At 38.9% G+C, this 14,626-nt stretch overlaps 1 protein-coding gene across 2 annotated transcripts in view; it reads left to right on the plus strand.

Moving 5' to 3' along the window:
• Nucleotides 1–3,206, plus strand: part of scn8ab (sodium channel, voltage gated, type VIII, alpha subunit b) — a 61,811-nt gene extending 58,605 nt beyond the window's left edge. For both annotated transcript variants that reach the window (XM_042499790.1, XM_042499798.1), the window contains exon 28: nucleotides 1,164–3,206. In XM_042499790.1, the coding sequence (XP_042355724.1) occupies nucleotides 1,164–2,329 (1,166 nt within the window). In that variant the 3' untranslated portion in view covers nucleotides 2,330–3,206. The remainder of the gene's footprint in view (nucleotides 1–1,163) is intronic.
• The last annotated feature ends 11,420 nt before the right edge of the window (nucleotides 3,207–14,626 follow it).

Genomic DNA, 14,626 nt, shown 5'->3' on the forward strand with positions numbered 1-14,626 from the left:
AATAAAATAAATAAAAATAAAAAAAAAAAAAAAATAAATAAATAAATTTAAAAAAAAAATAAAATAAAAAAAATAAAAAATAAAATAAATAAATTAAAATATGTATATATATATATATATCATTTTTTATGCTATTTTATGCTTTTAAAAAGACAGTAGTATTTGTGGACATATTCAGCTATATTTTTGATTTGTCTGGTAATGTTGTACTGCTTTTTGACCTTTTTGGGGCTCCATGTTCCACAATATGTTATCCATATATGTCCTCCATTACTCTACTGCTCTGTTCACTTCATTGTGAACAGTTTTTATTTCAATACTCTCTACAGAAAATAACTAACCCCCAATATGATGTGTTAAAAATGGTTCTTTGGTTCTCTTAATATCTTCTGCAGTTTGTACAAAATTATGAAGGTGCTGTTCTGGCTTGTAGGCATAATAATGTAATGTGTATTAAAGGGACAGGTCACCCCCAAATCAAAAATACATATTTTTCCTCTTACCTGTAGTGCTTTTTATCTGTTCTGATGTGAGTTGTAGAGTGCTGGGGATATTGGACGTAGAGATGTCTACCGTCTCTCCAATATCATGAACTAAATGGCACTCGGTTTGTGGTGCTCAAAGTGTCAAAAAATATATTTGGAAAACTCAACAGCAATGTCTCTTTCCAGAAACGACCAGGTTACTCAAGATAATCCACAGACCAGTTTTCTGTAGGAACTACTTTATTTCTACTGAACTACACCTGCCAACCATATCACCTTGCAGAAGGAAGTGTGCATCTACTCATGGAAGAGAGGCTCATGCTCCTAAAAACACAAGGTGTAAACATTAATGGCATCTTCTTCTGCTGAGCTGTAATGTTAGCTAGCTCAGTGGTGCGTGGTGAGCTAGTGTTACCTTCTGGGTGGTGATACAGTTGGAGGGTGTAGTAGGACATCTCTATGGTCAATATCTTCAACACTTGGCAACTCAAACCAAAAAAGATTTGATCTAATCTAGATTGATAAATAGCCGTACAGGTAAGAGGAAATTTTGAGCATATTTTGATTTTAGGGTGAAATGTTCCTTTAAATAAAGCAGTCAATGGTCAGCATTTCTGTAACAAAATTTTAACCAAATGTATGTACGTTGTGTTATTTTTTCTTTCCTTTCAACTTCAGGAATGTTTCTGGCTGACCTGATCGAGAAGTACTTTGTGTCACCAACACTCTTCAGGGTGATTCGTCTGGCTCGTATCGGCAGGATCCTACGTCTCATCAAGGGGGCCAAAGGAATCAGAACTCTGCTGTTTGCCCTGATGATGTCACTTCCCGCCTTGTTCAACATTGGCCTCCTGCTTTTCCTGGTTATGTTCATTTTCTCCATCTTTGGCATGTCCAACTTTGGCTATGTGAAACACGGGGCTGGGATCGATGACATGTACAACTTTGAGACCTTCGGCAACAGCATGATCATTCTGTTTATGATCACCACGTCAGCTGGCTGGGACGGCCTGCTGCTGCCCATTCTCAACTACCCTCCAGACTGTGACCCTTATCTGGAGAACGCTGGCACCCCCGCTACGGGAGACTGTGGCAACCCTTCTGTGGGCATCTTCTTCTTTGTCATGTATATCATCATTTCTTTCCTCATTGTGGTCAACATGTACATCGCCATCATCCTGGAGAACTTCAGCGTGGCCACAGAGGAGAGTGCAGACCCACTCAGCGAGGATGACTTTGAGACCTTTTATGAGATTTGGGAGAAGTTTGACCCCGATGCGTCTCAATTCATCACCTACGCCAAGCTTTCTGACTTTGCTGACGCACTTGAACACCCACTCCGAGTCCCCAAGCCAAACACCATTGAACTGATCGCCATGGACATGCCTATGGTGAGCGGCGACCGCATCCACTGCCTGGACATCCTGTTTGCCTTCACTAAGCGTGTGCTGGGAGACAGCGGCGAGTTGGACATGTTGAGGCAACAAATGGAGGAGCGTTTTGTGGCCGCCAATCCCTCCAAGGTCTCATACGAGCCAATCACCACCACCCTGAGGCGCAAGCAGGAGGATGTTTCAGCCAGAATCATTCAGAGGGCCTACCGCTCCTACCTGGCCAGGCGGGGTTTCGTCTGTAAGCGCAAACCAGCCAATAACAAAGTGGAGAACGGCGGGAACAATGCAGAACAAGAAAAGAAGGAGGGCACCCCCTCAACTGCCTCCCTGCCCTCTTATGACAGTGTAACCAAACCTGACAAGGAGAAACAGGATGACAACAATGAGGGCAAGGGAGGGAGGAAAGAGAAAGGAAGAAACCAAAAAGACATCAGGGAATCTAAATGTTAGAGCATTGGAATAATAATCACAGTAATAACAATAAAAATTATAATAATGTAACTTCAAGCAAAGCGAGAGGAAACTCACCCACACAGATGTACAGATTATTTCATTTGCAAGTCAGAAAAAAATACTACTCAATAATTTTGTTTACAGACTTCATTCTTATATTGATGCGGAGGGAAGCAGCTTGGTCTGTTACAGCTTGAAGACTCTTGAACTTCAGTCAAAACCAAACATAATCAGCATACTGTGTGACATTGTTGTATCTAGACTTCTGATCTTAACAAAAGGGAATGAAACAGACAAGGAAATGTCTGTGTCTGCTGAAAGGCAGATTGCTCACTTTACCACTGGTCTACAGATTAAGACAAGTAACTCTACACCAAGAGGTGGAATGAAAAAAAAAACACTAAAGGAATCCAGCGCCTGGACGCAAGTAATGGATTCCTATGGAAGACAGTGTTGTGAAGGAAAAACAAGGATGCTGCTTGATGCTGAAGAATTGTCCTCTTAAAGCAGCCAACGAGGGCTTCTGTGTCATTTAGTACTGAAATGTATTAGAGGAGCAAATATGACACGAGAGCAAACAGAAGGATGACTGGTGAGTGAAAGACACAAATGACAGAGCGTTGGAAGTACTTTTCTGTTTTATTAAAGCTAGAAATTGTTCATTTGAGCAGCAAAAATGCAAACAGACAAAAAAAAAGAACAATATTCAACATTTTGCCCATGTCACTTAACTCTTCTACTCATTTTATCTTTGTTATACCCACATCGAAAAACGCTTTTTTTACATGGGCTTTCACACCAATTGGTTAAGGGTCTGTTTATTATGGGGTCAACTCGGGCCAAGGGCTTACATTTACTCAGAAAGATTTCCAAACAAATACATAAATAATTGTGCTTGTTCAATGCATAGAAATGACTTGCATGATGGCATGTTTTGATCAGAAATCTTGCATGAATTATCATAGTCCACAAGACACTAATACTCAGACCACAACAGTGGCTCGACTGTAAGATTGAGACATTGTCTAAAAATTTGAAAGCTCAGAGTTCAGAGTCATTTGTTTAACAAAGATAAGTGATATTGGGGTTGACAATCTGACACGGATCCGAATTTCTAAATCTCATCTCTCGACACATTTCAAATGTTTAAATTGTTGCCTCGTTCGACAGGAGAGTGGAGTGCGTTGATGGATTAGTGGGTGAAATCCAAACAATTATTTGCTGCTCTGGGGATTTTGAGTGTGTAAGATGTGGAAACGGATGTTGTGTGTTTCATGGGACTGAAAATGTTTGTTAATTTGGACTGAAATATTTTCAAGGGCGCAAACACTTTGAAACTAAAAAGAAATGCTTATATTTATAATTTGTATGCACCTATGTAATGTTCCATACCATCTGCCTTTAGTTTCGTGTGAGCGGGCATTTTGGGAGTCCAACTGTTGGTTTCTAAGTGGTTTGTGGGGATTTCACAGGTACGGCTTTCTATTTCTGATGTTTCTCTGTGGGTGGTGAGACCTTTCTGGAGGGGCTGAGAAGAGTTTTATCGTTCAGTTTAAATCATTTAATGTCATGTAGCTTATTTATGTTTAATTGTTTGATTCCCTGTTGTGATTGTTATGTTTTGGTGGCTAATGAGTCTTATTTTACACACTTATATAATAAGCCACATCTAAGACGATGTCGAGGGTCTTGTGCTGGAAAATGTCGGGCGTTGTTAGTATCCTATTTTAACGAGAAACGATGAATGGGTGATGAGAACATTGTGTGTGGAGAAGCCAAAGAGATCTGCCTTGTTATCCCTTGTTGCCCTTTGTCCATGGAGTGGGATTGGGTGAAGTGTGCCCTGCCCATTCAGTTTTTTCGCTGTCATTCTTTGACAGAGAGACCCTAGAAATGTATGCAATGCTTGAAAAATTCATCCCTTTTTCTCAGGAGATATTATAGATGTACTATTATGAGCTCTGCAACAAAATGCAAGTGAATGTGATGGGAGTATTTATGAAATCATGTTTTACTCTTTTTTGTGTTTTATGCCATGTTGATGGACAATGATCTCGGCTGGCTCGCCATAAATGGGCAGCCGCCCGGTCAGGGGCCAGTTTGGCGCTTCCTGCTTATGACGCGTAGAATTATAGGGCTAGAAGCATCTCAGTGAAACAGCAACATTTCGCTCGCTTGTAATGGCGGCGTTTATATTGATAGCAGATTGCATTTGTGGTTAAGTCATTATGGACTGTAGTCTGGTTTCAATTAAGTTCGATTAAACAAAATAATAATGTTCACCGCCCAACCCCCCCCCATTGCAATCACAGATATAGGAAACACTGTGAGGAGATGTCATGAGAGTGAATTGGGATATGTTGGTTTGAGCAGCACACGTTCCGAAGCAGAAGTGGCTTGCTCGGTGGATAGGCCCCAGATTTTAACAACAACAACACGTGCTCTGAGCCTCTCATTTGCCATTTTTTTCCTCATATTGCTCTATTGCATAACAAATACCAAATAACCAACAGAGCACTGGATGCATTCTAAATGGTACTGTGAGCCTAAGCACCACACCACAGCTTTTGCACTTCCTGTTGTGCAGTGATGTCACTTCCTGTTTATGAATAACTCCCTCATCCGTTCTCAAGTTCTATGGTCCAGTTGCTGCATGAGATCTCCGAAATCAGTGTGGGTGTTACCTTGAACCAAATAAAACTCTGAATGATAAGCATAACAGCTACCGCCGTCCATTTTCTCCAAGATCACCATGGGTATACAGTTGCGTATTACAAATGAAACATTAAAAAAAAAAAAAAAAAAAAAAAAAAAAAAAGAGAAAAAAATAGACACACATACATCCATTTGGGGAAAAAAAAATACAGTTCAGGCTATGTTCTATACGGCACAAACTGCAAAAATGAAGAATGGACTTTTTAAGAAACTATAAATAATGTAATATATTATTTTATTTTAACGGCATGTGTAGTTTTTTGTAAATACAGGATTACTTAAAAAACTACAGCTATTAATCTAACACTAAATATTAATAACCGTAAATAGAATGGCTTTCAGCTGACACCCTTGTCACACTCATTAGGCTGTGACATATTTTGTTAGATGGAGTAGATTTTTTTGAGTCACTTTTCACAAAAAAAGGGGAGTAAGCCAAAAAGAATCTATATTAAAAAGCATATTTAAAACTGTATAAATCAATACATACATACAGTATACAGAGATATATTACATATATATTCTACCATATATATATATATAGTATATATACTCTCCCGTCCACTCCTTGCATTGAGGTGATACCAGAACCACAGAGTGTAACTGATCATGCTTCTTTCTTTGTGTGGTATGTTCAGAGACTAACCAAAACTCTGGCCTGCCCAGGACTTCTGCATACTGGGTACCTGCGTACAATGCATGGTGTTGTACTGGCTGCTTGCTGAGAATTGTGGAGCCTGCCTTGGTGAGAGGATTGCACTACCAGCATACCCTTTTGTACATGTGTGAAGATGTCTTGCCCCTAGTTTCCTATATTGTACACACAAAAATGATACAGATGCAGACACATACTCACAAACACACACTTACACACTCATAGCCTTTTGCAGGCAACCGCTGGTTAACCAGCGTGGCCCAGTATGAGCTCACTTTGTGTGGCAACGTTTTGCTCGTTTCGGCTCTAACCCTCCTCCATGTTTCCCCTAAACACACTGCTGCAGTTTGGAGTTGATCTTTAATGTTTTTTTGCTGTCACTTTCAATATGATATATCTAATGATTTAAAGGTTAGTTGTCTTAACTGTCTGTGTGTTTGTTTATGGTGCAATATCTCTTAACGGCACGTGCCTTTTTAGCTTCCTATTTAGTCTGTCAATAAAATCAGCAACGTGGATCTCAAAACCCATGGGAGTGAATCAAAACGGAGCACGATAGAAATGATGTATTGAGTTCAAAATTAACGTGTAAACTGAAAAACTCACCACCTAGATTAGACTGTCTGGACTAACATCTTGTAGAGTCATGTAGTACAAGTGCTCTCTCTGTGTGTTCTGTTTACCGGCTCTTGGGCTAGTAAGGGAACAGCTTGCCTTCTGTTTTACACTTCTGTTCATTTCCAAAATGTTGGTTTTACCAATTGGTATATGAGGCCATTCTTTTGTAGCATGACTGAGATAAATTTCTTTTCTTTCCTGAAAATAGGCTAACTGAGAAAAAAAGAAAAAAAAAAATCTTTTGACTGTCATTATCTCTTGCCACTAATACAGTCAGAGAGAGGACGTGTGTTGCACAACAACATGGGACGATTAAGTGAGAATCAGTGAAAGAATATCTTCATTTGAGCACGAATCTATTTCCAAACAATAAAGCAGCCTTCCAGTTATACCTCTGGCTGGTGTCATTTTTGGATATAACTTTAATGAATGTCACTCTGTCACGCAGAAAATGTTTCAACATGTCTGGCAATGTATGTTTTTGTTGCTCTTTAACCATCTCATTGACTATGAGAATGTAAATGTGAGATATTTTTTTGTAAGTGCCATTGATGCTATGATGAAACAATTTTGTTTGTGGGGTTTTCTTTATGTTTTTGGCATTTTTATGCTAAAAATCATGAAAATTGCTTGTATATATGGAAAAAACTTGGAAACTACTGGGCACAGGCACAGCGTCAGGGCCCCCCAGCCTTCACCTGCCAAATGTCACTCAAAAACATGCACTGACCAGCAAGACTTAAATTACTACATGGGACACAAAAAGAAAACAAGTAGATGCAAATGAACTGTAAAGATATGCGAAATAATTACAAAAAAGGGGCAAAAGAACCACAGACACAATGTGACCATAAAAGACACATAATTACCTCAAAAGACAAAAAATATCTAGATAGTGACACAAAACAACCACAAGAAGACACATAGTTATCTCAGACACACAAAGCAACTCAAAAGAGACACAAAATGACCACAAATAGTCACGGAACAACCACAAAAAGACACAAACGAACAAAAGATTTTGCAAATTACCTCAAAGAGAGAAAAAAAACAACTAGAAATAGACACAAAACAACCATAAGAAGACACTAAACAGCCTCAAAGAGACACAAGACATCTACAAAGTTACACAAAACTACCAAAAAATACACAAAATAACCGAAAAGAAACACAAAATAACCGAAAAGAAACACAAAATGACCAGACAGATGCAAAGAAACAACAACAAAAATGCAGCAAAATCACCACAAAGTCTGTGTGACTTGCTCCCATGTAGGAGAAGTGCTTGGCCTCCTGCATGTCTGTGCCCAGGGGCCCATCGTCTCATAATACGCCCATGGTTGCAAACATGGCCGAGAAAATATTTGCCACACAGGACAGGGAGGGAAAGAGACAGAGCAGCAAGAGAAAACTGTTTGGATTTGGAAACTCACTTCAGAAATGCCCTAAAAAACATTGTTCATGTTTAACAATATTTTACAAAGATTATTGTTGGAGTTGATGTGTTTGGGTGTGTCATGGTGCAACAGCACTGAAATGACTATAAAAGCAGGTTGGTGTGTGTGCGCGTGAATGTGTTTTTCTTTCCTTCCTTCCCCCTCCTCTGTCTGTGTGTGTGTGTGTGTGTGTGTGTGTGTGTGTGTGTGTGTGTGTGTGTAAGGTGGCGCACTGAATGAGGGAAGGAGCAGGGAGGGGAGGGGGGAGTAAGCAGAGACAGCACTGCAGTGCAGATAGATGAATGCAGTGGCCTGGGCTGAGTCAGCAGCATGTTCCCAATAGGCTCAGACTGTACAGTGCACTGTATAGCACCTCCTTACCCACGGCAAGTGAGCAGAGGGAGAGAGAGTTACAGCAGGAAGATGAAAAGTAAATGAGAACAATGAACAGAGGCACACACAGTAGAAAGGCTAGTCTGTTGCTATGGATTTATCCTTCACCTCCTACCTGCAGTGCTGCATGCGTTTGGAATGCAGCACATTATTTTGTACAGTTTGATGCAGCGTCTTATGCTGGGTTATTGGAAAATAGGATTATCAGTATTTTAGTGCTCTGAAATGATCCATTTTGGATAATTCTGACAAATTGAACTGTTTATTATATATAATTTATGTGGAAAAAATGGTTGTTTTCATCCTTTTAATTGTCTAAATGTGTGGTTTTCCTCCACAGACGGCATCAAAATGTCACATATGCCTGAGCTGTGCACGTGCTTTGTCTTGTTTTTGTTCCCTTTAGGTTTCTGTCCTCCTTGCGTCCATCTGAACAGCAGGACTTGCAGAGGTGGGACATGGATTAAGTAGGACGTTGGTGTGATCTGTCTGAGCAAGTTTGTGTGAAGGAGGGAGGGAGACTGAGGGAAGGAAGTGTGTGTAAGGGATACAGAAAGAGGGAGATAGGTTGTCCTCCAGGAATCAATAACATGTAATATGCAGTGTTGCTGTGATCAAGTGCATGAGTGAGGCAATGGTTGTTCATATTTTTCTATTTCCGTGTCATGTTTGCTACACTGCAGAGGTTGCATAGATCAAATATTTATTTACATAAATCCAGTTTCACTCAGTTTAAGAGAAGATGCACGATGACAAGGGCCTATTGTCTTGAGTTCAGCGCTTTCCACATAGTTTCTATTACCCTAGCTAAGAGGAATTTAAATTAATTCCTTTAGCTAAAATGGAATAAAAGATGTGATAGATTTATGCTGATTTATCCCTTGTTTGTTGCTCTGTGTCGCCACAGCCTCATCCATCATAGAGCATAGCCCTGTGTGCTCCTGTTGGTATGGGATTTGTGTTTTTCTTCCATGCCCCTGAAAGTGTCTGCAGAGATCACAGCCTTTATCTACTGTGTGTATTGCTGAAACCCCTCCAGCAGATATTAGTGAAGTGCCTCAAATGACTTCTTACAGCTATCTAACACCCTCTAGTGGGACTCGGAGGGAGTAACTCGAGACAACTGTGTCACTGCCATATTTTAGGGGGATGATTCAGATTTGTGGTCACAAGGTGGTGGTGGTATAGTGTATGATGTATGAATATTAGGTGCAACAGCTATTAGGCAAATGGGGCCTAATCCAAGTATTTTGCGATGGGTTCACAGGCAAAACTCACTTGGTTTCACCTAACTTTACTCAACCTACTACTTAAATGTAATCTTAAATCTAGTGTGTAGGATTTCGTGATATCTAGCAGTAAGGTTGCAGAAAACTTCAATAATAATAATAATAATAATAATAATAATAATAATAATAATAATAATAATAACTTTATTTTTATAGCACCTTTAAAAACAAGTTTACAAAGTGCTTTGACAAACATGGCAAAGCAGAAGCAAGAAGGGTTCCTTGCAGAGGCAACATAGCAATAATGCCAAACTAAGGCCAACTAAGGAATTTAGGGGTAGAATTATACAAGAGACCAACAAAACAAAAATAACAACAACCCATACCAAAAAAAGGAAATACAATTCAGAGAATATAAGCAGTAAACATAAAAAATATAGTACTAATAATAGAATTAAACACGATCGAAACAGAATAAAAGAATACATTAAAAAATGAATTAAAAGACAAACTAAAATGGATGAATTCAAACAGACTGATTAAAATACATGAGCTTTTATTGGTTCAAAATATCCTGAAAGATAAAATAACCTGAAGTTGGAACCTTCTTAACCTGTTAACCTGTAAGACAAATTTGAGGGCTCACAAAAACCGTCCAAACGTCAAAACTAGACCGCCCTGTTTAAAAGATGAACCGCTCCTCGCCTCCCGTGTTGCTTCAGTGAACAGGCCTGTTAGACTGAATAGACAGTAGTTAAACAATACAGATAGACTACTTTTAAATGGACACAAGTCGACTTGCATTACCAAACCTTCACAGCTCACCCGCTTGTCGGTTTCTGAGGCAGACTCGCGGCCCACCACCTCCTTCTCCTGCTCCTCAGGTACCCGATGTTACAGACCCCATCTCCGGCCTTGAGTGGTTTGAAATGACAGCTTCAAATGGTACGAACAACTTTATGTAGTCACAACATTACCACTAAAAACTGACAAAGCTTATTTTTGACCGAAAATGTGTTTATTGGTACATGTGTGTATTGTCACAGGTGCTTCCAGTTCAGAGCAGGGAGTCCCCAGCTCGCCTCTGGTGTTAGCTTCAGCTAACATCCACAGCTCCCCGCTACAGTGAGTCTGCCTGATGGAGCCTAACTTTTTACACATCACTGCGAGTAATGAGGAGTACTTGTGAAATACTGGAGGCATTGCTTAAATGTACCCCGAGTATAATATAGTCAAGAGGAACATTTTAGCTAATTCAAATGCGACAGAAAGGTTTGTTTATGCATATAACTTAAAACCAACCATAACATGTGCTGCTGTATATGTTTGTTAAAGCATGGCCAAGGTAGATGAGGTCATGCCTTTCTTGATATTGACTGCTTTCACCAATAAATCTACTTAAAAGATTTGTATTTAAGTATTCTGCTACTTACGCTTGAGTATAACCACGAGTTATATTAAATTTCACTACCTAAGCATCCATAATTGCTACTTCACAGATAATTTTAAACTATTGCAACAATATTTAAAGTTGACAGATTCATGTTAATATGTGAGTGACAGTACACCAATAATGTGATACTATAATACTGATAGGTGTAAATAGACTTTTTAGGTCTCAACTACAATAGAGTGCTGCATGGATGATTCCTAAAACTTGGAAATGAGTTTGCATTTTTGCACTCTCCCTCATCTGGAAGTCAATGGGTTTTTTTCCAGTTGACAACAGATGCCTGAAGTGAGGTCAGTGGTTAACACAAGTTTAAGAGACTTTCATGTTTTTGTCTATGTCATAAAATGTGTAAATACCCCAGTCACGAATTTTAAAGCTTTTCGGTGTCTTAAAAAGGTGGTTGCTTTACAGCCTTGTTTTGGTTGTGATGCATGCATCTGTGGTTAGGAACATAGGCATTTTACTTCTACCAATTACATTTAGGCTTCAACTATTTTAAAAGTGTTTAGATTATCTTTCTAAACAGAACGTGTAAGTATCACAAACATTTGTATGCCACAGAGTTAATTTTCTGCTATAATTCAAAATCCAATGGAAAATCCCATAGGCTCTTCGACAAGGGAACCAGGATGATGCAAACTTCTGCATTGGCCTGCTTGGTGTTAACCAACCGCTCCATGGGTGTTTTGCATGCCTCCCTGCTCCAGCACAGCTGATTCAAATGATCACACTAGTTATGATCTCCTGAAGCAGCTTGATAACAAGCTGATGGTTTAATTCAGCTGTGCTGCAGCAGGGACAGGTCTAAAACATGCAGGACATGTGGTTCTCAAGGAGAGATTTGGGAAACTCTGACCTACAGAAAAACATCGTCCCTGGAGCACTTTACAGAGGCCACTATGTTTGCATAATGACTATAATTACTTTGAATGTTTCTAGAACATCTTCTATTAATTCTTTCATACTATTGCTAAGTGAATTTTGAATGGAAGGACTTTTACAGGTAATAGAGTGATTTTGAAACCTATTTTTTCTAATTTGACTTAATGGATCTGAGTACTTCCTCTCTCCCTTTTAAGTTTGATCTTCTTAGTAAGTTTGTACATTTTTGATTCAAGAACTCGTGGAAACAAATATTACTGTGTTCTACAGACTATGCAGTCCCATCCACCTCAGTGCAGGACACACTGATGTTTCACCTCAGCCTGAAGGAGGAGGTCTGCACAGCAGCCAGCAACAATACAGTGTCACCACTCGGTAAGATCCTGAAACATCAGGGTAACAGTGTGGACTTAATGAATGAACATGGCCATGTGTAGTGCATAGTCCACTGTATATTAAAGTAGATACCAGTCATATTATGCTATTTTTATCCTGACTCTTTTTCTTTTAATATACCTTCAGTTCAAACTGCGCCTACTTTTGGAGAGCAAGTGTATTTTGGGAGAGCAAACACTCTAAACGTGGATCCAAACCCAGCCCAGAAATGACAAGAAGAAAGCGGCAAAAGACAGAAATTGAAGAGCAAAGAACAAACTGAGCCTGGAAACTGTAAGTCATATTTCGTTCACTTGCGTATGTTGCTTCTAACTGTCTGTGCTGACAGTTTATAAAATGTATCACAACTTCATCAGTAGGTGCTTGAATATATGCTATTTATATTTATTTCCATCTTCACTATATTTTTGGAATGACTTTCATGCACTTTTCTCTTTAGTTGTCTATCAGTTATTCTTGCTGTTTTCTCAGTTATTTGGTACAATGATGTACTTCTTGATAAGCACCTGTAGGTGTCACTGTTACACTTGTTATCTGGCACTTGTGCAGCTGCTGTTGTTTGTGTTGGTTGGGCAGGAAATTGATATGATTCGACAGGCAGAGATGCATTTTGGCATCTATCTGTTACACAAATGACATAAATGAACTTTACAATTTAATACAGCTACTTTTTGGACTGTTTGCAGAGCTGGTTGCTCAGAATAAGAGCTGATGCTGGGCGTGTGAGGCTGCTGAACTGAGGTTAATAGATTGCTCTTATCGAAAGGTGTGAGTGAGGATGGCTGCTTTGATTTCTTGCAGTCAGTGTCATAATTGTGGTTTGAGGTGTGTTTATGATGAAGTATTGTTGGTGATTGATTCTAATGGTCATTATAGTTAAACATAAGTTTCATATAAAACGGTTTGGGGTTAAGAGGGTTTTTCTCGGACATTGCAGCAGGGTTAAATTCACTTTGGATGGAGGGACAAAAGTTTTAGACATCTGTCACACGCCAGCGCATGCCCTCCGCCCTCCAGACAATAAAGCTGTGGATGGGGGGTGGTGTCCAGGGGAAGGGGGTCAGGATCTTCTTCACTCTTCCTGTCCTTTTCTCTACGCTCACTTGAGCTTCTTATGGGTCTTTACATAACACAAATAGCCCCGTGGTTCCTCACCAGTTTTACAACTTTGACTCAAAATAAGTTTGATTTTCAGGATACATGTGATTTTACTGTTCCATTATTTCTCAATAATTTCTCAAGAAGGGTTTGTGTAATATAGGGAAAGAGTCTGGTAGTTTAATTAGTTTACCTTGTTGAGTTTTAAAGCACAAATTGCTTCCAAGAAAAGTCTTCTTGACAGAACTGCTCAATTTAAAGCCTCAAAAAAAGAAAGAAAAACTCTGTCTTTCATTTATTCAGGGGAACTTTACTCTTCATATAATTAATAAGTGTATTGCATTGACTTTAGACAAAAAACTTTTCCCTGTTGTTCTTCATTACCGAGATTATTATCTCAAAATTGTGAGAAATGTTTTAGTGAAAAAAGTCTCTTGGTTTTCTGAATTAATGAGATAATGACCTCATTAATACAGAAAACAGAGCAGATTTTTTTTTTTAAAGTGAATCCACTATGCTTCTGTAGAAATGTCAGCCTGTAGACAATTTGCTTACTTTCTGCATTTTAAGCTGATCATCTGTCTACTGACTAAAAGCCTCTAGGTTAATTAATCGGTTAATGTGCCATCTGAATGTAATTAGTGCCAAATTACATGGTTCTTTCCAAGAAGCTTCTTGGGAAATTATTAGGAAGTTGCCATGAATATATAAACCAGTAATATAAAATACCAAGATTTGCAGTATGGCATTTTCAGAATTTTCACTGGTGGAATGGATCAGAGTAAATACAAATAGTGCACTATGTGGCATAGTGTTGCAGAGTCCACCTACAAACAAAATAATACTGATGTCAACAGGAAACTGATGCAGCAAACAGTTTTGTCAGTGTCGCATTGATGTTGCAACACCAGGTGCAGTTCCTTCACCTTATATGTTACAGTCACCCTGCATTACGCAATTGGACCTAGTTAGAGCTGCACAGTTAATCAACATATTATTGAAAGCGCAGGATGGCCAAGTGCAATATCCAAAACTCAGTAGCTGCATTTTTTTGATAAAGGTAAAATTATAAATGAAGCATTGCTTTGTTAGCGAGATGCCTACAAACCATATTCCAGACATATGAGAACATGCTTGTTTGGTAAAGACCCCAGAAATAATCACATCATCATTTTTATCCTTTTTTTCAATGGAATGCAAAAATGACCATTCCCACTAAAACTGCAACTCATAGCGCACTTGTAATATCTGTCAAAATAAATGCATTATTATGATTATTATTTTTTTTTTTGCATATTGTGCAGCCATCAACTGTGTCAGTAGTTTTGTATATAGACAACAGTATATTTTAGTGAACGATAAGGATGCTCAGACATGTTTGAATTACACAGACAAAAAGACAAACTATTTTTGGTGATA

The sequence above is a fragment of the Plectropomus leopardus genome, chromosome 2 (assembly GCF_008729295.1).
Source record: "Plectropomus leopardus isolate mb chromosome 2, YSFRI_Pleo_2.0, whole genome shotgun sequence".
Lineage (NCBI taxonomy): Eukaryota > Metazoa > Chordata > Actinopteri > Perciformes > Serranidae > Plectropomus > Plectropomus leopardus.